Raw genomic sequence first — 24,577 nt, 5'->3', positions numbered from 1 at the left:
TTTTGTCTGTTTTTTTAGATGTGGAAGCCAAAAATCCTCACTTTCTTTCGAAGTTTGTCCTTTTCCTGAGGCATATTTTTGTCCAACAGAAGCTCAAAAGGGTATTCTGTTATCGTTGCAATTGACTCTTGTTCTTTATGTTGTTGTAAGTAATGAGGCCACGAGATTGGACCTCGCCGACCACCTCACGACGAGGTAGCAAGGTCGGACGTCGCTTTTAAGACACATTGAACAATAATGAATAAAAAGTTTAGATACCTAGGGCTGTAAATGAACCAAATGTTCATGAACAAATTTGGTGTTCGGCTTAATAAGAGCTTGTTTATGTTCGTTCAATATACACAAGATTAATTAAATAAACAAGTTTGAACAACTCGTTAAACTAAACAAACAAGCTTGAACACATATGTGTTCAGCTCGTTAACGTTCGTGAATAATGTTCACGAACCATATTCATTAATAAAATTCTTTTTAAAATGTTAAATAAATACTAAAATAAAATAAAATAAACAAATAAGTTTAAATTATCAAGCTCAATAATTAATCAAACAATTAAAGTTCTCAAACAATCAAACAAGCTTAAATTGAGAGCTCGATAACATCTAAACAAACTAAGTTTGAACCAAGATCAAGCTAAGCTCGAACCAAGCTTAAGCCAAACTTGAATTGAGAGTTTGATAACATCTAAACAAGTCAAGCTCAAGCCAAACTTCAAACAAGCTCAAACTCATAAAAAATCAACCAAGCCAAGGTTGAACAATCATTTCAAAATCTTAGTTCATTTTAAGTTCGGCTCGACTTGACTCGGTTACCTTATCAAATAAGCTTGAGCGCCCCAAAACTCGACTCGGCTCAGCTCATTTACAGCCTTATAGATACCTAGATTTTTTTAAAAAAACAATAACTATTTTTTTAATAAAACCTATTATCTTAATAAAAATTATAATATTTTTTAAAAATTAATACTCTTTTTTAAAAAAAAAATCTTCACTTGTTTTCAAAATATAAAAATAACTATTTTTAAAATTTAAATAAATTATGAAACTTAACAATTTGACAATTTGGCTGGCGTTGAATAATTTTTAACTGAATTACAATTGTTGAGTGATTTGAAATTAAAATTTTTGGTTGTACAACAGCATTGTATTTAACGTCATAGAACCTACTCCACGCCCATCGATCCAGAAATTCAAGTATGGAGAGGTGATTTTTACACGGAACAAGGGGCGGTATCCTCTATCTCCACCGGTGAAACCCCATAATACTAGGGGTTTCACCGCCGGCAAGGGAGGGCGACCACCGATGTCGCCCCCCCACTTGATCCGCCCCTGTCCACACCATGATGTCGTCGTAGTTCGACACCTACTGGATCTCTTGCAGTTCCTACGACACGAAGTCACCCGAAGGGATATACTAGCTCCTTGTAGCATCTGTCGACGCCGACACCCCCAGAAATACCGTCGACGACGACTGAAAGCTGGAGGTCCGCGTGCTCTGGCGACATGAGGTCACCAAGAGGTGCCACCACTCGTCCTAGTGTAAATCCGCCCTCTAACTAATTGAATGCATCTCATCAACGTCTTGCGATGAGACGTGAAGTGCATATAAACTTAACATAAACGTTGCTCTAATTCCTACATTTGAGTCGTTCCCAACATCTAGAATATGAGACCAGATTTATAACCAAAACACCTAGCCCCGGTCCTTCGACTCAGAAGATCCAGGGTGAAAAAATAAAATAAGGTCCAAAATAAATTTTTAATAATATATAATTTATCTATGATTTGTTCTAATATTTTTATTTACAAAATCATCTATAATATTATCAGTTTTAAGATTTTTCAAAATATCTTTTTCAATACATAAAATTATCAATCCATTTAATTTTTCTTGTGACAGTGACGATTTCATATATATTTTCAATAATTTTAATTTTAAAAAACTCTTTTCAATCGATGCTACCGTAACAAGCATAATCAATAAAATTCTATAAGTAATTGCAATATTTGGATAACAATTTATACTTTGAACAAATTAAAAAATATCAATTGTAAACATTATTATATTTTGTAAAGTCATTTGTAATATTTTTTTAATTCGATAAATAAATCATCTAATTTAACATCTGATGAGTTATTATGAATTAGAGTAGATTTTAGATTGACACAATATTTTCACAATTCATCATCATCCAAAGTTCTTAACATTTTTGAATCAAATAAAAAATCAAATATATTTTCAAAAGTTTTCATTTGCTCAAATCTACATTTTAAAAAAGTAATCGTCATGTCCACAACAACAATAAAATAATCAATTTTAAAAAATTCTGATAATGAAACTTAAAAATATGACGCTTTAGTGTAAATATTAGGATGCAAGACTTTTAATAATAGTCAAACTTACAACAAAACCATTATTCCTATACTTTTCAAAAAATAAGATTATACCTCCCAATTGTTTCATGGCAGTCTCAAATCCCTAATTTTTCATTTGTTTACCACTTTACAAATTACAACCTAAAAGGATAAAAGGAAAAAACATTATAAAAATATTCTGAAATATGAATTTGGACCAAACTACCCAAGGCCCCAACTACATACCTATAATACATAATATAAAAAAAAAAAATTAAACCCTCCCAAATTTTGGGCCCAGGGCCATCGCCCAATATGACCCTCCTCCAAGGCCGGCCCTAAACACACTAAAATCGAAAAAAAAAAGAGACTGATACTAACAATGGTCAAAGATAAAATGTTCATAGTAATATTGTTCTCATTTGTTAACACAACAATTCAATCTCTTAAAACACGACTCAGTAGAGCAATATCTTCAACTACAATGGTGTCGGTATATGTCATAACAGAATGTACATGCTTAAGCTTCCGATCACAAGGCAATTTAAGATTATACATAGGTTCGAAGTGAGTTTGCATGGGTATAAGGGGGCAAGTTATAAGCATCAGTTGAATCTTTTATGCTCCCTAGACAAGAAACCATGTTATTGTCGAGTCAGGGGAGGTGGTCCCGATGGCAACGGTGGTTGCACAACGAGGTTGGGGCCTTCAGGTGGTTGAAAGCTGTAGAATGGGTTTGGAGAACTTAGATTGGGATGCATGCCGAACATTGGATAGTTTGGTAGAGGTGGCGGAGCTGAGCCATACGCGTAAGGGACGCCTGTCATAGGCCCCGCAGCAGATTGCATGAATTGGACAGAAGTTGACGGTGACGGTGTCGCGAGTGACACTGAAGTGGATGTCGGCTCCAGGTTAGGGGATGACGATTGCGGAGGAGGAAGCTGATGCATTGCTTCTGGATGGGAAAATGGCGGTGGCATCGGCACTTGAAGGAGAGGGTGAGGTGGGGGCAGGCTGTTCTGTAGCTTTAGCCTTTTGCTATCAGGGGATTCTTCTCTATTTGCCGGGCCAATGACGCCTTCCGAGGCCAGAGATGAGAGGACGAAGCTCAGCATTTGGGCTGAAGAAGCAGATGCTGTGAGTTTCGCTGCAACTGCAGCAGCTTCTGTTTTCCTGTTCTCGTCGCTGAGAGAAGGTTTCATGTCAGGGAGGGGTTCTTCCTGGGTGCATCTACTCAGCGTGATTTGAGCATCAACAGCAGAGCTAGCAGTCACTTCAGGAGCAAAGCGTAATGGCTCAGTCGGGTTCTGTGTGGCTGGAGGTTGTTGTTCCACATTGAGCTGCGATAAGATGTTACCTGCTTGCTTGCATCGTAATTCAGCGACCTGGAAAACGCGTGACAAGAAATTCTATCACTTGAAAAAATAAAGAGAGAAATGACGAATTGCAGTGCTCAACAAAGAGAATGCAAGTTAAGTACACATTGTTGAAGTACCAAAAAGGGAATAAGATCCAATCTTGTAGGGAAGCAGTGAGAAACCAGGGGTTGAAGAAAAAGCATAGCATACTAAGCAAGTGGAAAGTCAAAGATTGAGCAAATGGAAAAGGCGTCAAGGTATATATGTGGATTGAAAGAAATCATTAGCTATTTTTCGGTGTAATCCTTCCACTACATAAATCTGCAAACATCAATTAGCGCAATTTGGCCAAAAAAAGTGTTAAACCTTATTTGTAACATATTTTCCAAACTGCAAGCAATTGAGACTAACATGGCTTGTGCGTATTTCCTAGAAATCTGACAACAAAGTTATGAACATGAACTAGAAAGCATATGTCGAAAAACTTCAATGAACGTCTACGACATTACGGCAAATATCTCCTTGCTAATACAGCTTGATTTGCATATTTAATGCTATCAGTATTTGTTGAGGTTACATTGATTCCCACAGGGGCAGAAGATAGACTAGATGCTCAGCGTCCAAACACAATTTATCAGAAAGGAGAAGGAACAAACTGTGAACGAACATGTAATTTGATACTAGGTGTAAACAAAAAATTACACTCATATCAATCACCACTAATGAAGCCAGAACATAGGTGGATGACCAAAGATAAATCTGTCTGAAAGAAGAGGTGGTAAAGCGTGGAAGTATTATTCCATAGTTCATGGCTTCTCATAAAGCATAGAAGAAACTACTAACACTGATCCTGCACTAGCTCAAATACTACAAGATAGAAACTTAAGATCGCAGTGCATTAAAGCATGAAGAATGTCACAATTGTATAGAACCAGAATATCAAAGAGCCACAAAATCTTTGTTATTTAGCATTAAGAAGCTATATTCTGCAGCTACTTAAGCATGCATTGTATTGCTTGAGTTTTGGCCATTCTTAATCAATCTAAATTAGGGAATTATTTTGTCATAATAATACTGATTGCCAACATGAGAAAGATAGAAGAAGGATCCTAGGCCCTATCTACATGCTTATGATAAAATGCAATGTGGAAGTAGTTGTAACTACAGCTGACTTAAGGAACACAAATTTAATTGTTATAAAGATAGCATGCTAATAAGAGCTTGGGTCATATTGTACTAATGTAGGACAACTACTAAAGTTGGGCAACCATAAACGCGACAATTCTAATGGTTAAACACTTCTATTTCAACCTGCGGCAAGTTCCTAGAATTTAAATGTGATTTAATAGTACTTTCAACTGCCAAATGCCAATATACCACCAGCAAGGTGGTTGAGTCTTCCAACTGTCTTCCGATGGATTTGAGACTCCACGTGCATATTGTGTGAACACCCCATAGAGCCACCTTGATACGACTGATGAGAACAAGCTATTAGGTTCACCATTTTCAAATTATAAACATTGTGTGTGCATTATTTGGGGGTTATAAAAACTGTTAGTATCCGTCCTAAGTCTGAGTGAAAAAGGTTGACCCCCCAAACAGATGGGAATCACACAATATGAATGGTTGGGGGCATTTAACTCTTCTGAGCAAACTCATCATGATGAGTGTTTGAGGACTTTAAATCTTCTGGAACAAATTGTTTTCATGTATATATGAGCTGTGCCAAAATCTTATTACTGAAATGAATCTGGAGATTTTTTTTTAATTTGTTTTTGCAAATCATATTTCTCAAACTATGCTACTCCCTGACTCTACAAAATGAGATGTTATCCAACAAAGTTGTTAGAGTTCTAGGATTGTAGAATTAGTACTGTGATAAGCTACATTCAGCTGTAAGAGCATCTACATCAGTTTCTCTATAATATCTCTAAAATTTGGAATAAACCACTCACTTTATTAAATTTAGACAATCAGTTTTCAATACACACTACATCAACTACCCTAAAATTTCCGTTATCTTTATTTTTTTGTTGTTTTCTTCTCTCCCACTTTTTTATTATTTTTTCTCTCTCCCTATTTAATATCTACTTTTCATTACCAAATCGATTCCCTTTATTTTTTCTATCTACCAAATGAAATGATATTTTAATGTTTATGGAATGGATTTCAATCTATAAATTTAGAGAAGTACTATTTATGAAATATAAATTTAGGGAATGGATAGGGTAGCTGATGTAAAATTTTTTTTTTCATAAAATTTAAAGTAAATTTTGTATTTAGGGAAGTTGATGTGGATGCTCTAAGACTATAAAAGATTAATGAATGATGATTTGATTCAATGCATTCAATAGACATGACTTTTATAAAGAAAAAGAAAAAGAAAAAGAAAAAAAAGAGCTCATCAAATTGAACTTAAATATATTGGAAACTAAACCCAACTAATCAACTAAAAAGATGGATCATATATATACACAATGGGAGCAATAAGGTAAGGGTAGGAGGAATCTCAGACAATGACACGTAAAAAAGGAAAAACATTGTCATGTGGAGAGACAGTCAAATGGTAAGCACTAGCAAGAGCAAGGGCATGCGCTGCAACAAATAATCTCACAGGACTTAGAAGATGTAGGATAAAATCCATGTGCTACCAAAAGGGATCATGGCATTGCATAAACAGACTAGATTTCGTAGAACAAAAATAAAAAATTAATAAATTTATAACAAGTACAAAATTAATTCAAGAATTAGTTTATTTACTGGATTGATTTATTTATATTTTAAAAAGTTCTATCTTTTTATTGCATCATTCTCTTTCACTTAAAAAAACTTAGGTCCCCACAAATTGTCAACATTTTCTTTATTGTCCCTTTCAATAAATAAAAAGAAAGGTCGTATTGACACTTTCTTATGCGGTATTGGTCTTCAAGGAGCCAAACTTAACTTCATAGTCATCTTCTCTAATTGTTTCTTCTAATATAAGAAACATTGCAAGTTACTGAAAGGTGAAATTTCATTCATATATCAATTGCAGCTTCAATGTCTGAAAATGACAACGCTAAGAAGAGACTGAAAGAGTGCAACAAGTGAAAAGGTCAACAAATAAAAATGAAGCTCCAAATGCCTTCACTGCAATTTTTCTCATATATGATAAAACTCTCAATTTGGTATGCAGTGTAAGAGGAAAAAAAATCAAATCATAGTTGGCAAACTTGAGATAACAAGTACCAACAAACAGCATATTATCAATGTCTTAATAAAACCGCTATAAGCAAATTTATCACTTGACAAAATAGTGGAGAGAGGATCTTCTGATCCACTTTTTATGAACCAGGGATGGTCCACAATACAATTGTGGTCGGATGACGGCAGCGATTCGGTCGCAATTGGTTGTGATCTCTCCTTGGATTCACCTTTCCATCCAGATTGTAGTTTGAGTCGGGGTGAGCGGCCGGCCGCTCGGAGGCCGCCAGCGGTGAGTAGGTGGCCAAGCGCCTAGTAGGGGGCGGCCTCTGGCCACCCACCTTGACCCAAATTATAATCTAGATAGGAAGGTGAACCCAGAAAGGGATCACAACCAATTATGGCCGAATCGTGACCGCGACCCAACCGTAATTGTATTGTGGACCATCCCCTGGTAGAGGATACGGTCTCCAAAATAGGATCATCAAGAAAAGTAGGGAGAATCACATGGAATGCTAAGATTGGCTCCATTTTTAGATCACTAATTTTCTTAATTGAGCTTCAGACAAGTCAGCAAGTGTCATTTTAAGAGTTAAATCTTTGGACTATTTTATAGTTCTTTAAGATCGAGTGATTGATTAAATGAGGCTGTAACCAGAACTAATGAACTGTATCTTGTGGTAATGAGGTTGGCATACTCTCGCACTCTCATTTTATCACACCATGGAGTCAATATCCATACTAAGAAGAAGAAAAAGACTTATCACATCAAAACACTGACTCAATGAAGTCAATAGTGACAGAAGATGCATTTCTTGTACTCTTTCATCTACCCGTCTATATATGTTGGATGTTCATACTAGAGTTGCAATAACATAGATGAGAAGTAAAACAGTGTCAAAGTCATCTTCCAATTCCTTTATCAAATATCATCATCATCCTCTCAATCTCGTGGATCAATTAAACTTCAAGTTGATGATTTTCATTATCACAAGTAGCCAAATGTAGAAATACTTAGTTGTCCACAATATTTCAATTTTGAATGGAATGAAATGGACATATTTCATACATTTTTTATCAAGGTGAGATGTATTCTGTTCTAGTTATTGAAAAACTAAATATACTAACCAAATACCAATAAAATATTAGATTAATTTGTTTATTTCAGGATGTAAGAAATATTACAAGTTAAACAATCAATTAAAAACTATCTTAGAAGTTTTTAACTGAATATTGCAACATACAAACTAGGGGTGCAAACGAATCAAGCCTATTTGCGAGCTTTTTGAGCCAACTCAAAAAATATTTGATTCATATTCGAAATTATCGAATTCGAGCTGAATTTGAACATGTTTGATAATTTTTTCAAGCCAAATTTGAACCCATAATATTTTTTTTCGATTGTTCATGAGCCGCTCGCAAACCGAACTCGAACTTTGATTATTTTTACATAATTTTAATTTAAATATGCTCAAATTAAGGTCCGAATAACTCGAACCAAATTCGAATTTAAATCATTTCGAACTATAGTTCAATTCTGCTTGAATAGTTTGAACAATTAGGACCGAGCTCGAGCCAAAATTATTTATATTTTTGAGCTTCAAATTGAATTTGAATATCATATATAGTTTTTCAAGTTCGAACTCAAATATCAATATTTTCATACTATTCGGTTCGATTTGGTTCGTTTGCACCCCCTAATACAAACCTTAATATGATGACCTTGAACCTAAGAATATGGTTCTATAAATAGGGATGGAAGTATGTTTCTTGTGTAAGAGGGAGTTATAACTGTAGCTTAATTTGTGAAACCTTAACACGTCTTCAGACATGAATGCGCGTTAGTGACATTCGAATCAAATTCAACAGTCTTGTTAATCAAACAAGAACCCAAAAAAAGTGCATCTTTAGAGGCTGGAGCAACTGATGCAAAGATAATTTAAAAAATACAAGAAGATTACCTGGAGTTGGTGGCCAGTTTGTTCAGCCTTTAGTTCCTGAAAATCAATAAAAATGAAAGAAAAAACAGATATATAAAATTTGTCATGTAAATGAAGAAAATTCAGCAAACTAAAATAAGTCCATTATACTAGAGCTGTTTAAAACGTCAGCCAGCTGCACCTGCTCATTAAGTGCCTCTCTTAAATATGAGATTAGAGTTGCTCTAGACAATTCAGATGCCTTCAGTTGCTCAATGCACTCTCCTAGAATGCCATGCTGAATTTGTAAGTTACCAATAATTTCAGATCCATTTGCACTTCCTATTCAACAACCACTGAATTAATCTGAAGGTGTGATGTCCAAAAACAAAATAAAATTTGACAGATAAGCTTTAGTCAAACTAATATTATTCATCATCTATTTAGCATGCAGTGAATCAAATTCCAAACATGATAAAAGGGATCGCAACGCAGCTACCTGTCAGTGAGATGTAAATATGGTTTTGTCTACCAGATGGACTACAAAAATTATTAAGAAATTGATGCAACACAAGAAGAGAGTCTGATTATTTGAAGATAGGTAATGTAGTAAACTGAAATATAGTTTAAAACCTGTTGAAGAGACTTAGGCATCACACCAAAGAATCCTAAGCATCACACCATATGCAAATTATATCGCACAATCTGAAAAAATAATTTTAAATCTCACTTTTTTATTTCATACTACAGCAGTACAGAAACCACACATACTTGTCCTTAGGTGGACTCTTAGAACATGGGAAAAGAAACATAAAGGACTCATAAATATATACATTCAAGAAGCTTGATAAAGACTCCTTTGATTACCTATTTAACATTTCAAACTTTGACTTTCAAGCGTTGGACCTGTTGCACTTTATTTCTCAAATAGACTCATCATTATTCAAATGCCAAATTAAAAGTTATGTTTAAAATTTTTAATTTTTAGGCCTATAGACTTTTAAAGGAGAATGCTACTTGTCACAATCAGAAATATATGGAAAAGAACAAAGAATTTGCATATCATTCCCGATGCCAGAAATTTTATATAATTTTCAAACAATTATTGTGGTGGATCCGGAGAAGAAAAAAAATCTAACAATTGTACAATATGATATGATAATCTCCAAACAATTATTGCAGGGCATCCATCCTAACATGCATAGATTTACAATGCAAAAAAATTTAATTCTTGTCTAGATAATATTGTTGAGTATAAGTATTGATGCAGCGGCTAACTATTGGTTCCATTAATTCGCGCACGAATACCAAAAGCGACTCAATAAAAATATTAAAATTGCTTTCTCAAACTGCTCTTCTATTTGCATCAAGTATGCATGTTATTCAGAGTTAGAAGCATAAAAATAATTATTTGGATGATTAATTCTAGCTCTCAAGAAATTAAGCTCATTGTTCGCAAGAGTATAGTTTGGTTGATATACTCACATTAACTAAAATTTATATCTTATATAAATGTAGAATAGTTATAGTGTTTCCTCCCATTATGTAGATCTAAACTTAGATAAATAACACAAAAAACATGAAACTTCCAACAAAGCAGGATTTCAGAGAAGGGTCTATTATACACAACCTTAACAACATTACCATCGCGCTAAAACTCCCCTTCAACTCTAAAAAAAATAATAATAATAATACGATAAATATAATGCATGTGGCAAAAAGTGACTCACTCACACTAAGCGTCCCTCACCACCAACCCCACAACAAGATGAAAGGAGTAAATCACATTGACCGAACGACCTCCTTAAGTGAGAAGGATTTTATTCCTCAAAGGGATTGTTTCTCTAGGGATTCGATCTCTGTTCTCATATGACAATCTACCACCAAGTACCAACTCGGCTATGCCCATGGAGGTACAATAAATATAATGCATGAAAATATGAAAGATGGTAAATAAATTAACATGCAAGTAAAAGAGAATGTTAATGATGGTATTTTTATTTTAATTAATTTTATGGATGATAACTAAATTGCATAGGAGATGATAGTATTCAGTAATCAAAAGTTGAATATTACCTAAACATAAGATGACTTTATAACCTCAATCTAAAACAAACTAGGAAATAATAAAGAACACATGTTAGACTCTAACTAGGATACAATTATCCCTTGATTATTTACCAAAAGAAAAAAAACATCAATCCCCAAATTAACAAATGATAAACTGAGATTTAAAATTTATTTGTAGATATGCCAATATTGAAATATATTCTAAGTTGTTTAATTTATTTGCAAAAGCACTAATGACGGATTATTCTCTAATTTATTTCTCAACTTTGTTTCCTTTTTTGTTGTATTTCTTTCTTTCTTGGTAATACTGTTTGATATTTCAAAGTAGTTGATCTATGCTTTGGATGCTGGAAGTACATATTAAATACATTCAATTGTCCAATTAAAAATTGGCTAGTACTTTAAACCATGGATTTAAATTTCATGTCATGCCGCTGATCGACACTAGCAGAATTTACCATTCCACCGGCTAACTAACACCATGGCAATTCACTGCATTTTTTAATTTTTAATTTTAAAGGATAATTTTTAAAAATTATAAAATAATTTTAATTTTTTAATATATGTTGAACATTGAATGTGAATTTAAAATAATTTTAAAAAATTTCAAAATACAATTCTTAAATATTTTAAATAAATTTTTAAAAATTAAAAATTTACAAATACATTCGAAAAATAATTTAAGATCTTCAAATAATTTTATAATTACCTTTGATCCTTTCAAATAATTTTATAATTTTAGATTTAGTTTTGAATTTTGAGAATTACATATTTTTTAAAAAATAGGTATTTTAAGAATTACTTTTATATCTTTTAAATATTTTTTAAAAATAATTATATATGTTAATAATTAAAAATAATTTTTAAATTTATACCTTTTTAAGTAAAAATTTAATATGCATCAAATATTTTATGAGAAATACAACTCAACACCTCAACACCTGAAATATAACATTAATAGTGAGCATATATAGCAATAAATATTAATAAAATTAATTTTTAATTAATATACACTTATATTTAAAAAAAAGTACCAAAAACATATCGGCACGACATGATATAGTACCGAAAACGTATTGTTCTGGTCGGGACCAAAACTTTGACACGGCTCAAAATTTTAAACCTTCCTTTAAACCTTAGTTCAAGGAAATGAAATGGTATGAGTTATGCACATCCTAACATGTATTTGAAAGAAAGTAATTTGTCTACATTTAAATACCAAAATTAGATAACACATACAGCCAATTGTCAGATTAAAAAATTGTTAGGTCATTCTATAATCAATCCTGCTAATTGGAATTTCTAGTTAATTTACAGTTTGAGCACTATAGTCAAAGAGGATGTTTTTCTAATGCTTAAGAGTGTGTCCATGTTAGTGCACTGAAACATTTTTGTATCTTGTTACATTAGCTAATGTGCATTGCCCCTTATCGCAATATCATGCTCCTCGCAGACAAAAATTGGTACTTTATTTATTTACAAATTCTGGGTGAGAACTCAACCTTGTGTTAAAAAGTAGAATATGAACCTAGGATTGACTGAAGACTTACTTGTTTAGCAAGAAGCAATCATGAAAAAACAACAGACAAATAAAGTCAATTTGTTTAAGCCTATAAGAGTAAAATTGATAGGTAATGAATAAGCTACTAACTGAAACAAGTTTTTTTTCCTAAGGAATAATAGTGTAAAAAAGAAGTGCAAATGAAACTCAAGCAGATACTTATTAACAGATAAGAAAATATACCTATTTCAAAATCACTTCCCAGTTCCTTTTCTACTTTATCAATGATGTTAAGAGCAGCTTGACATTTTCCAAATAAAGAATCTTCATCAGAAAGTTTATCATAGCTTGAAATAATCTTTTCCAGTATTCCACTAGATTGGTTCTGTACAAATCAAACAGACTTTTAAACACAAAAGTACAGTGTAGCAAACTATAATACACAAACTTCGGACGAACCGATAGGCTTAAACAAATACACCCCACAACTAAAGCTCCTTACCAAGTTTTGAGTAATTGCCTTTCCATTTTTATTTTTATCTTCAAGCTTCCTTCCCAGTATCTCTTCCTTGAGAATTTGTCCCCGTGAACCAAAAACTTTCCGCTCTTCCCAAATGTTAACCTAAAAAGATTACTAATTTAGAAACAAAAAAAGTGAAGTTGCATGAAGAAAAATAAGGTTGGGAGGATGTCAGTTACATTTTCCCATTAGTCAAAAAGTTATGTGTAAACAAGCAGCATTTGCAGAATCAAGGTAGCATGATTTCAAATTTTAATCTTTCAATCTGCAAAGACGAAATGTTTCATTCCATCTATTGACCAACACACTAGAAACACCAATACCCGTGTGCAAATGGACAAATTATGTTGCTTTGCCTTCATCGCGAGTGTCTTCCATGAGCCTGAGCATCTGAGTTGCAAGTATCTTTGAGCATCTTCCACAAGCCTAAGCTTTCTTTTGCAACGACGAACCTTCCACTTAAGCCATGAGCATTTTCCACCTTCATCACAAGCCCGAGCTTGTTCGACAATAAAACCCTTTCTCTTAAGTTGCAAGTGTTTTTCCACCTTCATTATGATCTTCCACTAGCCAAAACTTCTACATGGAAGATGCTCATCTATGTCGACAAAACCCTCTTTACTCTTTATGCTCATCTAAACCCAAGATAATCATAGTCAATCACCTTTCCACACTTATGGTTTCCCCTTTCCAAAGCTCAAAAGGGCACCCCCCTTAGTTTCGTTATCGTTAAAAAGCGCCCTATGTTGAAAAAATATCAAAAGAGCACCCCATCAATACCCTTCTTCTAGCACTTTTGTAGTAGTTTTGGGCAAATTTGCTACAATGTCCAAAACTATTACAAACAATTTTGGTCAACCTAGTCAATGTTGCAATAATTTGACCAAAATTTTAGTCAACCTTCTCAATGTTGTGGCAGTTCTAACCAAAAACAGTGTTGGAGCAATTTTGATCAAGTTGGAGCAATTTAGACTAAGTTGAAGCAATTTTAACCAATTTGAAAAAAAAAAATACTTTGATATAATATAATGCTCCATGTGTGCATTTTTGCTTCATTTTGTAACAGCTTTGCAACAGTGTTAGAATAAGAGTATTTTATATGAAAAATAGGATGAGGCACCCTTTGAATTTTTTTTTTTTCAACATGGAGAGCCCTTTTGACAACTCCGCCCATGATGACAAGTCATGGCCGGTCCAAAGCCCGGATAAAAGAGGAGGGTTGCGTTAGGTTGCCAGTCATCATCAAACTATGACAAATATTCAATGAATGAATCCATTAAACTATTGTGCTAATGCTAGGTTGTTCCCCGAAAGGAACGCGTTAAATATGCAAGAGTTCGCGTTACAGGATCCGACTGTAACGTCTCAGCAAGGACCGCTACATCTCCATGAGAACTTGGATGTAGTGTTAAATAGGCAAAAGTTCTCACACCATAAGTTAGATAAGAACAAATATGATAGGAAAACTAATAATCTAAGATTTGGAACATGGAATATAGAAACTCTCACTAGTAAATCAATGGAGATAGTAGATATGATGATTGGGAGAAAAATTAATATTTTGTGTGTACAAGAGACAAAATGGATAGGCGAGAAGGCAAAGATGATAGAGAACTCGGGTTTTAAGTTATGGTACAATGGAAAGAATAAAGCAAGAAATGGATTGGGTATCATTGTAGATAGTTTGTTAAAGGATGAAGTTGTAGGAGTAATTAGAAAAGGGGATAGAATTATAGCCCTTAAGATAATAGTGGCGAAAGAAACTATGAACATAATTAGCGTATATGCACCACGAGTAGGATTAAATGAAGCTACCAAATCAAGATTTTGGGAGGACTTAGATGAAATACTATAAAATATTCCACCAAATGAAATGATTTTAATAGGAGGTGATCTAAATGGGCATGTCAGAGTGAAAAATGAGGAATATGAGAGAGTACATGGGAGTTATGGATTTGGAACGAGAAATGAGGAAGGAAAAACTATATTAGATTTTGCGATAGCATATGACCTTATATTAGCTAATACGTTTTTTAAGAAAAGAGAAGAACACTTAGTCACATTCAAAAGTGGGAATAATAAATCGCAAATTGACTTTCTTATGGTTAGGAAGAAGGATAGAAAGATTTGTAAAGATTGCAAAGTCATCCCTGGATAAAGCTTAATTACCCAACATAGGGTAGTAGTGTTGGATATACGCCTCAAACATAGTATCAATAGAAAGAAAATATATACAATTCCTAGAATTAAGTGGTGGAAGTTAAAGGATGGGAAACAAAATATATTTAAGGAGAAGGTAGAAGTACAAGCATTAGGTGAAATATACGATGACTCAAATACAACATAGGATAAGATGGTATCAAAGTTGAAAATAGTAGCTAAGAGTGTACTCGGTAAGTCAAAGGGACATGCACCACTAAGTAAAGAATCTTAGTGGTGGAATGAGAAAGTACAAGAGAAAGTGAAGGAAAAACGAATAGCTTATAAGGAATTATATATTTGTAAGAACGAGGAAAACTTAAAAAAATATACAATAGCTAAGAAAGAAGCTAAGAAAGTAGTGAGTGAAGCAAAAAATGAAATTTTTGAACGCTTATATCAAAAATTGGATATAAAAGAAGGGGAAAGAAACATTTATAGAATAGCTAAAGTGAGAGAAAGGAAAACAATAGATCTTAGCCAAATAAGATGTATTAAAGATGAATGTAATAAGGTATTAGTAAATGATGGAGAAATAAAAGAGCGGTGGAAGAGGTATTTTCATCAACTTTTTAATGAAGGTTTAGGTGACCAACTTAACTTAGGTAATTTAATTAGGTTAAATGAGCATAGAAATTTTAATTTTGATCGTAGAATTCAAACTTCAGAAGTAAAACAAACTTTAAATGAGATGCACAATGGAAAAGCCGTTGGACCAGATGATATTCCGATAGAGGTATGGAAGTGCTTAGGGAAACAAGGTATTGAATAGCTTACAAAATTATTTAACATGATATTGAAAACAAAAAGAATGTCTGATCAATGGAGGATAAGTACCCTAATTCCCTTATATAAGAACAAGGGAGATATACAAAATTGTGCAAACTATAGGGGTATTAAACTAATGAGTCATACTATGAAACTTTGAGAAAAAGTAATAGAAAAAAGATTAAGGAAGGAGACCACAGTGACAGAAAATCAATTTGGGTTCATGCCTGAAAGGTCGACAATAGAAGCTATACATCTCCTTATACAATTAATTGAAAAATATCGGGAGCAAAAACAAGATCTACACATGGTATTCATTGACTTAGAAAAAACTTATGATAGAGTCCCAAGAGAAATTATATGGAGAATTTTAGATTAGCGTAACATATATTGAACTAATTAAGGATAAGTATGAGGATGTAACGACCAGAGTAAAGACTTCAGGCGGAGTAACTGAAGCATTTTCAATAAAGATAGGGTTACATCAAGGATCAACCCTAAGTCCCTGCGCACATTCAAGACACAGTACCATGGTGCATGTTGTTTGCAGATGATATTATTTTGGTAGATGAGACACGTGAAGGAGTAAATGCTAAGCTAGAATCTTGGAGGGAAACACTAAAAGGGAAAGGTTTTAAGCTTAGTAGATTAAAGATAGAATATATGGAATTTAAGTTTAGCAATATTAAAAGTAATGAAACAATTGTTAAGATAGGAGAGGACGAGTTGCCCGGAACCGAGAGATTTAAATATTTAAGATCATTTTTACAAAATCATGGAGGGATTGAAAGAGATGTCTTACATAAAATACAAGCAGGATGGGTGAAATGGAGGGGAGCGTCGGGTGTTTTATGTGACCGTAAAGTACCTCTTAAACTTAAAGGTAAGTTCTATAAAACCGCAATTATACCTGCTATGTTATATGGAGCTGAATGTTGGGCTATGACTCGAGCACAGGAGCATAAGATGAGAGTTGTAGAGATGAGGATGTTAAGGTGGATGTGTGGGCATACGAAGATGGATAAAATAAGGAATGAGAGCATTAGAGAGAAAGTCGGAGTTGCATCTATTGAGGACAAACTCCGAGAGACAGGTTTAAGATGGTACGGACATGTACTTAGACGACCAATAAATGCTCCAGTTAGGCGATGTGAAACTATGATAAACATGCATATCAAACGAGGAAGAGGACGACCAAAAAAGACTTGGTTAGCAACAATAAAACAAGATAAAATTTATTTAAATATAGATGATGATATATAGGAGATAGGGTTCAATGGCGTAAAAAGATTTATACAACCGACCCCACCTAGTAGAAAAATGCTTGGTTGTTGTTGTTCTTGTTATGGAGAGCCCTTTTGACAACAACAAAATTAAGGGGCTCCCTTTCCATTTTTGCCTAAAGATAAATGTACTCCAAAAGAATGTCACATGCATTACTAGGTATAAAGATGTTGATGGTCATTTGATTCAAGGATACTTTATTTTCTTAAGAATGTAGAATGAACGTATTTTGCTATTCAAGAATGTGTTGTATATTAAGAAAGTGGAATGAATTTCAAGAATATACTTCATTTTGTTGAACAATATCATGGAGATGTCAGATGGTCGACATGTAAATGATCAAAAATGAAATTCAATTCCACAATGTGTTCATAGTGGTTATGCCAAACATTCAATCGAGTATTGCAGGAATAAGTCTAGAGGACGATCTAATGCACATATTGCTTAGCATCGTTGACTATTAGGGTGTGTTTAGTTTAAGTTATCGTGTATAACCTTGGTTATATTGTTTGGTTCAACCTAGGTAATGAACAAAAATTTATTTGTTTGAAGGTTTTAATGAATAACCTAGTTTAATATTTTACTGTATTATCCTTAGTTACAAAACCAATTATACATATTATTATTATTATTATTATATAAACTCTAGGTTTTTTTTTTAAATTTTTCTTGTTCACGTTTTTCTTTATTTTTTATGTTTTTTATTTTTACTTTTTACATTTTTTTTACATTTTTCATTTTTTCATTTTTTTTTTGTTTTTCATTTTTTTAAATTTTTAATTTTTTTTTGTTTATTACAATATTACTTTTTTAAAATTTTATTTTTTTTACGTTTTTCTATTTATGTTTTTATACTTTTTTTATGTTTTTTATATTTTTTAATGTTTTTACATTTTTTTCTATTTTTTATTTTTTTACATTTTTATTATTTTTTATGTTTTTTTATTTTTTTATGTTTTTATGTTTTTATTATTTTTTATGTTTTTTTTATTTTTTTATGTTTTTCTCTTATCGGAGGGTATTTTTGGTAAAATAATTCGTTAACCCTGGAATCAAGAAAAACCTCAGTTTTCCGATTCCTGGTTGCATGCCCCTTTTGCTGACGTGTTAGGCGTGGAACATTACTCGAGAATCATTGATTACCTAAACCAAACAGAGTTTTTTTTAATAACCTTGGATGGAAAACCAAGGTTATCAAGGATAACCCCCAACCAAACACACCCTTAATATTAGTTCGGTTGATAAGACGGACATGACAAATATATGACTATTTGGTATTAAAAAAATCAGATTGAGTCCCAAAAGGAAATATAAACAGAAATGTGACTGTGACTATAAGCCTACACATGAAGTCTAGTAAATTAGTATAATGTTTCTGAGAATAGAAAGAATCTGTGAGATTAATCTTTTGGGGGGATTAAGTTATAAAAGACAAGAAAATAAGAAAATGCAAATAATTGTACTTCCAAATGATGATAGAAAGACAAGTAAATAAGAGAAGCAATTTTATGTTACCAATCTTTGCACAGTTTTCCTTCCAATATCATCTCCATTAGCAAATACATCAGATAAAGCATCAGGAAGCACTTTCCAGAATTCATTAATGAATTCTAAACCTTTTCGCCGACTGTTCTGCAAAATATCATTGGCCAGATACAAGAAGGAAACTCTTTGTTCCCTAGGGGAGGAATAGAATTGTTGCTCCCAGGTTTCAACAACTTGCTTAGCTTTGTACCGATGGAAGATGCACCAATGTGATAAGGCTAATCCAAAGTTAAGCATAATAGATCCGGATCAGTGTTTTATTGCTAAAAACAACTAACATTGTTCGCCAGAACAAAACAATCAAGAGCTGGAGCATTTCAGCAAGGGAGAAAGACTATCCTTACATCATCATAGTGGTACATAAGAAGGCCCAAAGCGAAATACAGGATGGACAACACATTGAAAAGATAAAAATTGACATACTAATCTTGATCCAATATATCATAAGGCATTGGAGAAAGATCCCAAAAATGGGAACTCTAAAAATACAATTCATATAACATCTATAAATCCTAAAAGGTCTAAAATTAATTGAACTAATACTTCTAAAATCTATCATATTTCTTCCCCACACTTTGTGCAGTCATGTGCACCAGTCGAAAGATCTAAAATAATTTTATAAACAAGGATACTCTCTATACTCTGCTGTGAATTGTTAAGTCTGGTAAGCTTATCCACCAAAATCTGCCCATTGAATGATCCATTCATTGTTCCTTATCAGAAATTCAGTACGCTGGAAAGAATTGAATAGCATTAGGATATGAGATTATGTGAAGGAGAAAAACAATATAATATCAGAAACATACAATGCAAATCCTAAAAATATGAATTTTTTCTTCAGAAGGATTTAACGACAGGAAATTAACAAAGTGAAGAAACAATAATTGAAAATTAACAGTACTAGGTTCAAATATCTTATTAGAGTTTACAATATTTACAAATGGCTTTTTCATCATTTAACTGAGATAAAAAGGGTAAAAACGTTCTGAATAAAAACACAAAATACATGGTAGCTAACTAGAAAAGCCACATGGACCATTCAAGCCGACGCAAAAATGATAAGGAATTTGTTACACAAGCCTACATCACATCATGAGCTTGAATACAATTTTTAATAAATAGCTGTAAGAAATAGGTAGATCAAAGCAGACAGACCTTAAACACATTTCAAAAGAACCTGAATGCATGTAATTATTTTATTGATTTCATAATTAGATATTTACACAATAATTAACAGTATACAACAGAAGAAACAACATGTATTTCAAAAGTGGGAAATGTCTAATGGATTGTAAAAATGTTGATGTTCTGATCCTCATGCAACTCAGAACTACACTAAAAATTAGACTGACAGTTTATACAAATTGACTTAACATTTTTAGGACGGAGCAAATATCTACAAGTAAAAAATTTGAATATAGTTAAAGACTACATAAGACAAGATAAGTAATAGCACAAGGTTCCCACTGACTTATATCTGCAAGTACCAATAATCAAGTACTAGTAACTGGAATCATATTGAAGCTTATTGACAAATTAAATGACAAAGTAAAAGAGGAACGGCAGAAACTACTTGGTCGTGATGAATTTAGTTGGAGCAACAACTAGCAAATGCCTAGACCTTAGGAGATTGAAATAAAGTATAGCAACTAAAGTCAAGCAGACAGACAGAGATACACGAACCAATTTATTTCCAAAAGCGATAGCCAACAGGAAGTACTCATTTCATCGGATTGACACACGGGAGAAAAGAAAATAGGATCATTTGAGGTCGTCTTCCCATAAAGGTCACAACTCCATTCCAAAAACATCGAGTTTGCTTCTTTACTGGATAAGTAATAAACAATTCCGGGCTCTATTGGCACACCATCTTCAGGACGATAAACCCCTAGATTAAAGGGGAAATGGCATACCTAACTAGTAATTCCACCACAGACACGCCACCTCAGACAAATTCAATACTCGAGGAACACATTTCAAAGCAAGCAGCAGCTCGGCATTATACAAGAAAGGAGGAAGAGAGGAAATGAGCTGAAAGGGATCGAACAAGAGAAGCCATTGGAAATCTGACCTGAAAATTCTAGGGCTGAGGCGGAGGTAGGCGAACCTGCGACTGGAATTTGCAGAACTCTTGGTCGGTTCGATCCCCGCATGGATGAGATGGTTAAGGTTTTTACGTTTTTTGTGGTTAGGGTTTCGGGGACGGAGTCCGCCCCTAGTATTCTTTTTCTATCGATTGATATGTTTTTTCTAATTACAAATTACAATTTCTGAAATTATTTTTCTTATTTATTTATTTTTAGCTAAAATCGAAAGGTTACTCCGATTCCGATTGATCTTTATTAATTTAAAAAAAATAAAAAATTAAAAGACAAAATTTTTATCTTGAAAATATCTTTTATTCCAGATTGGTTGCTTCTAGCCGTTAAATAGATAGAATTACTCTATATCGCCTAATTGTGTTTAGGATTTATAATTTATGATTTAATTTGATTAAAATTAAATATATAATTTTTTATATTATAACAATCATTCAGTAGTTATTATTAGGGGTGAGCATTCGATTAATTCGATCCATAAATTAATCGAATTAATAAAAAATCGATTTAGTGTTGACTAACCGAATCAAATCAAAGTTTTACTAAAATTGAATTAATCGAATTAGTTATTTCAGTTAACACCGAATTAACTAAATTTATTTAAAATAACAATAAAAAAAATTTATATAAATTAATATCAAATTAACCGAATTAACCGAATGCTCATCTTCTAATTGTTGTTATATGCTACACCAGCTAATAGTAGTTACTATATAGTTATAATTAAATTATAAATTATAAATATTATTATATATAATTATTTAAAAAATAATAATATGTAGAATGAAAAATTTTAAAAGAAATTTAGAGATAGATATCTAAAATGATGGGTCCATACAAATAAAAATGTTGAACCATTAATTTATGTATCTTGAATTTTTTTTTTGAGATTTTTTCATCATTATTCATATTTTTTTATTAAGTTGATCAAAATTATTTAAATTTTATTAAATTCATTTTAAATTAATTAAAATCACTTTTAAAAAATTACTAAATAACTATTACAATATTACAACTATTTGTATTATATATTCCATATTATAATATCTATATAATTACTTTTATACATTATAACAACAATTATAGCTACTATCATAATACTCAAAATTAAAGAACAACATTTTAACAGCTATCTGATATAATAACTAGCAGCTGCTACACTAACTTAAAAAATCAAGGATATTCTTGGATAAAATACCTGATAGGTGCTTTGTTTATTTTTTTACACAAGGAATGTTCTTTTTTTTTAAAAAAAAAAATTGAGACGTCTAAGTAAAGAATCTAAGCGAAGCTCGATTAATTCGATAGCTTCATATAAGAGCATAGCATAAAATTTATGCGCACTCAAACTTACTTCTAGAATATTCGTCTCATTTGAAAACTGATCCTCTTGTAATTTTTTGTTTTAAGATTAATTAAAAAAATTCATATCCGACTAATTTTATATATAAAAAATATTAATCAGATAATCATTTTAATTTCACTAAAGTTTTATATTAATTATTATGATAAATTAAAAAGTGCTCATGATGATGAATGACCTAAAAACTCAATATCCTTAATTATATGTCTTATTTAGAAAAAAATCTTTATAAATATATTATATTTAATTAGAAATCAAACTATAAATATTTAAATGATAATTAAAATCCTTCTGCTACATTATAACCGGAGCAATAATGGAATGAGAGGACACTTATTTGTTTTTTGTTATCTAACCATAAAGATACGTGTCCACAATTTAATAATCCAACTTGTAATTAAATTAAGGTGGTATTACTTTCTACTAATGAACTCTAAAATGTTATTATTTTATACAAAACAACAAAATGAAGTGCTATTTTAATAATTTTTCAAAGAGAAGGACTCTTTTAGCGATATGGGTACGATATTGATAAAAGAGCATCGGAGCATCCATAGCTGTATTATTTATTATCTGTTATTTTACCCCTGTGTAGACATTTTTTACCTATTATGTTTCTTATTTTTTTATTTTTTTGAAACAAAAATTAGAAGATATCCCGATTTATCAAATGATAACATCATCCTTTATAAATAATAATAATAATAATAATAATAATAAATCAAAAGCAGATATTTTATTTTGAAAATATCTTTTATTCCAGCTTGGTTGAAGCCCTATCGAATAGCTATTATAAGATATAAAAATTACTCTATGACTTCTAAATATATTTAAGATTTAGAATTTATGTGTTAATTTGATTAAAATAAAATATATGATTTTTCAGATTATAGTAACTATTAATTCTTAGTAGCTAATAGTAATAGATGTTACACAATTATAATTAATTCATAAATCCAAAAATCTAAACTCTCAACCCTATTATATAAAAATACTTTTTATCAACTTAAATAAAATTATTTAAATTTCATTAAAATTAATTTTAAAACTACTAAATAACTACTATAACATTACAATGATTTATATTAGGTGTTACATAGTATAATAACTGCATAATCACTTTTACACCTTGTAATAATAATTATAATTACTATAATAACACTGAAAATAAGGGACAATAGTTAGCAAGTACTCAATAACTCTTATATATCATATAAAAAAGGAAAATACCGATAATTTTGTTTTGAAATTTGTACGTTTTTTTTTGATAATATAATTAAAGTATACAAGCAAAGCTCGATTGATTAGATAGCTTCGTATAAGAACATACATAATGCACACTAAAAACTTACTTCTAAAATATTCACCTTATTTGAAAACTTAGAGCATTTCCGGGGAAGCTCCTTCCCACTGGTGATGTGGCGTGAGAGACAAACCTTTCTCTCATAGTTCGAGGGAGGTCCGTTCCTCAAACGACGGAGTGACTCTGGTTGCGGAGGAGGCGCTCCATCGTTAGTGATTTTTTTTAATTATTATTTTTTAATATTTATTATTAAAAAATCACATACATAATGTGGCAGTAAAGGTTCAACGTTCAATTATGATAATGTTATGTTTTTATTTAATATATGATAATATTTATATAATTTTTTTAATTATTAATATTATTTCGAGTGTTAAATCTAATGAGGAGTTGTTGTGAGAGTTTTTTATAATAGGTAGACATAGAGATATTTTTATTTTTTAACTGGACATTGACGTGATATTAAAAAAAGTTCATTGAGGGTGTCGACGACCCTGGATTCTCTTATTATTTTTATTTTTAAATTAATTTTTTAAAAAGTCATATCCAACACTCTTTTGCTATCTAACCATAGAGATATGTGTCGACAACTTAATAATCCAACTTGTAACTTAAATCTAAAATAGTATTATTTTATACAAAATTAAAATGAAACGATGTTTTAATAATTTTTCAAAGAGAAGGGTTCTTCTGTTGGACGAAACAATGTCCTGTGAGAGATTTTCGAGGATTTAATTGAATTCGGCAATTTATTAAATCATGCATTTAGACATTTTAATTGACCAAAAAATATATACTATTTTAATATTTACTAAAAGATACACTTTTTTAAGTGTACTTTTCTTTTTATCTTTCTGACAAATCAATTTTTTTTTTTTGTTTTTCTTTTCTCCCTCTTCTCTTTCTTATCTCCTTTTTCATCAACGATATTTAAAATTTAGTTAATTTTTTGATAACATTTTAATACATTTAGAGAAGCTAAAATAAACTATGAATAACAAATTTGAACTCCTTGCAACATCAGGAATCCACAGGAACTGAAATGAGTGTAATCTGAGGTCTCTAGGTCCATCAGTGAATTTCGGTCAAAACCCACTAATAGACCTAGAGA

The 24,577-nt window shown here is 31.8% G+C and overlaps 1 protein-coding gene across 2 annotated transcripts; it reads right to left on the bottom strand.

The window, feature by feature from the left end:
* Positions 1–2,737: 2,737 nt before the first annotated feature.
* Positions 2,738–20,933, bottom strand: LOC121971401 (regulation of nuclear pre-mRNA domain-containing protein 1A-like). 2 transcript variants are annotated; one of them, XM_042522653.1, is made up of 8 exons: positions 20,773–20,933; positions 19,334–19,434; positions 18,672–18,919; positions 12,888–13,007; positions 12,629–12,770; positions 9,017–9,156; positions 8,857–8,892; positions 2,738–3,739 (listed from the first exon to the last, which is right to left on the bottom strand). In XM_042522653.1, exons 2-8 carry the CDS (start codon positions 19,407–19,409, stop codon positions 2,999–3,001), a joined length of 1,503 nt encoding a protein of 500 aa, XP_042378587.1. In that variant the 5' UTR covers positions 19,410–19,434; positions 20,773–20,933; the 3' UTR covers positions 2,738–2,998. The 2 variants fall into 2 exon arrangements, with proteins under 2 accessions (XP_042378587.1, XP_042378588.1); XM_042522654.1 differs by lacking the exon at positions 20,773–20,933 and adding an exon at positions 20,385–20,582.
* Positions 20,934–24,577: the final 3,644 nt, after the last annotated feature.

The sequence above is a fragment of the Zingiber officinale genome, chromosome 4A, assembly GCF_018446385.1.
Source record: "Zingiber officinale cultivar Zhangliang chromosome 4A, Zo_v1.1, whole genome shotgun sequence".
Classification (NCBI taxonomy): domain Eukaryota; kingdom Viridiplantae; phylum Streptophyta; class Magnoliopsida; order Zingiberales; family Zingiberaceae; genus Zingiber; species Zingiber officinale.
The sequence above is the reverse complement of the archived record's forward strand: the minus strand, read 5'-3'. Positions and strand labels throughout refer to the sequence as shown.

Bases quoted from the DNA above. Each gene is read 5' to 3' on its own strand.
- LOC121971401 (XM_042522653.1), bottom strand. From the start codon at position 19,409: ATGAATGGATCATTCAATGGGCAGATTTTGGTGGATAAGCTTACCAGA. The intron at 8,893-9,016 runs GTGCAGCTGGCT...ATTGATTTTCAG, and splicing joins GAGAGGCACTTAATGAGCAG to GAACTAAAGGCTGAACAAAC. The intron at 3,740-8,856 runs GTAATCTTCTTG...CGCGTTTTCCAG, and splicing joins AAACTGGCCACCAACTCCAG to GTCGCTGAATTACGATGCAA.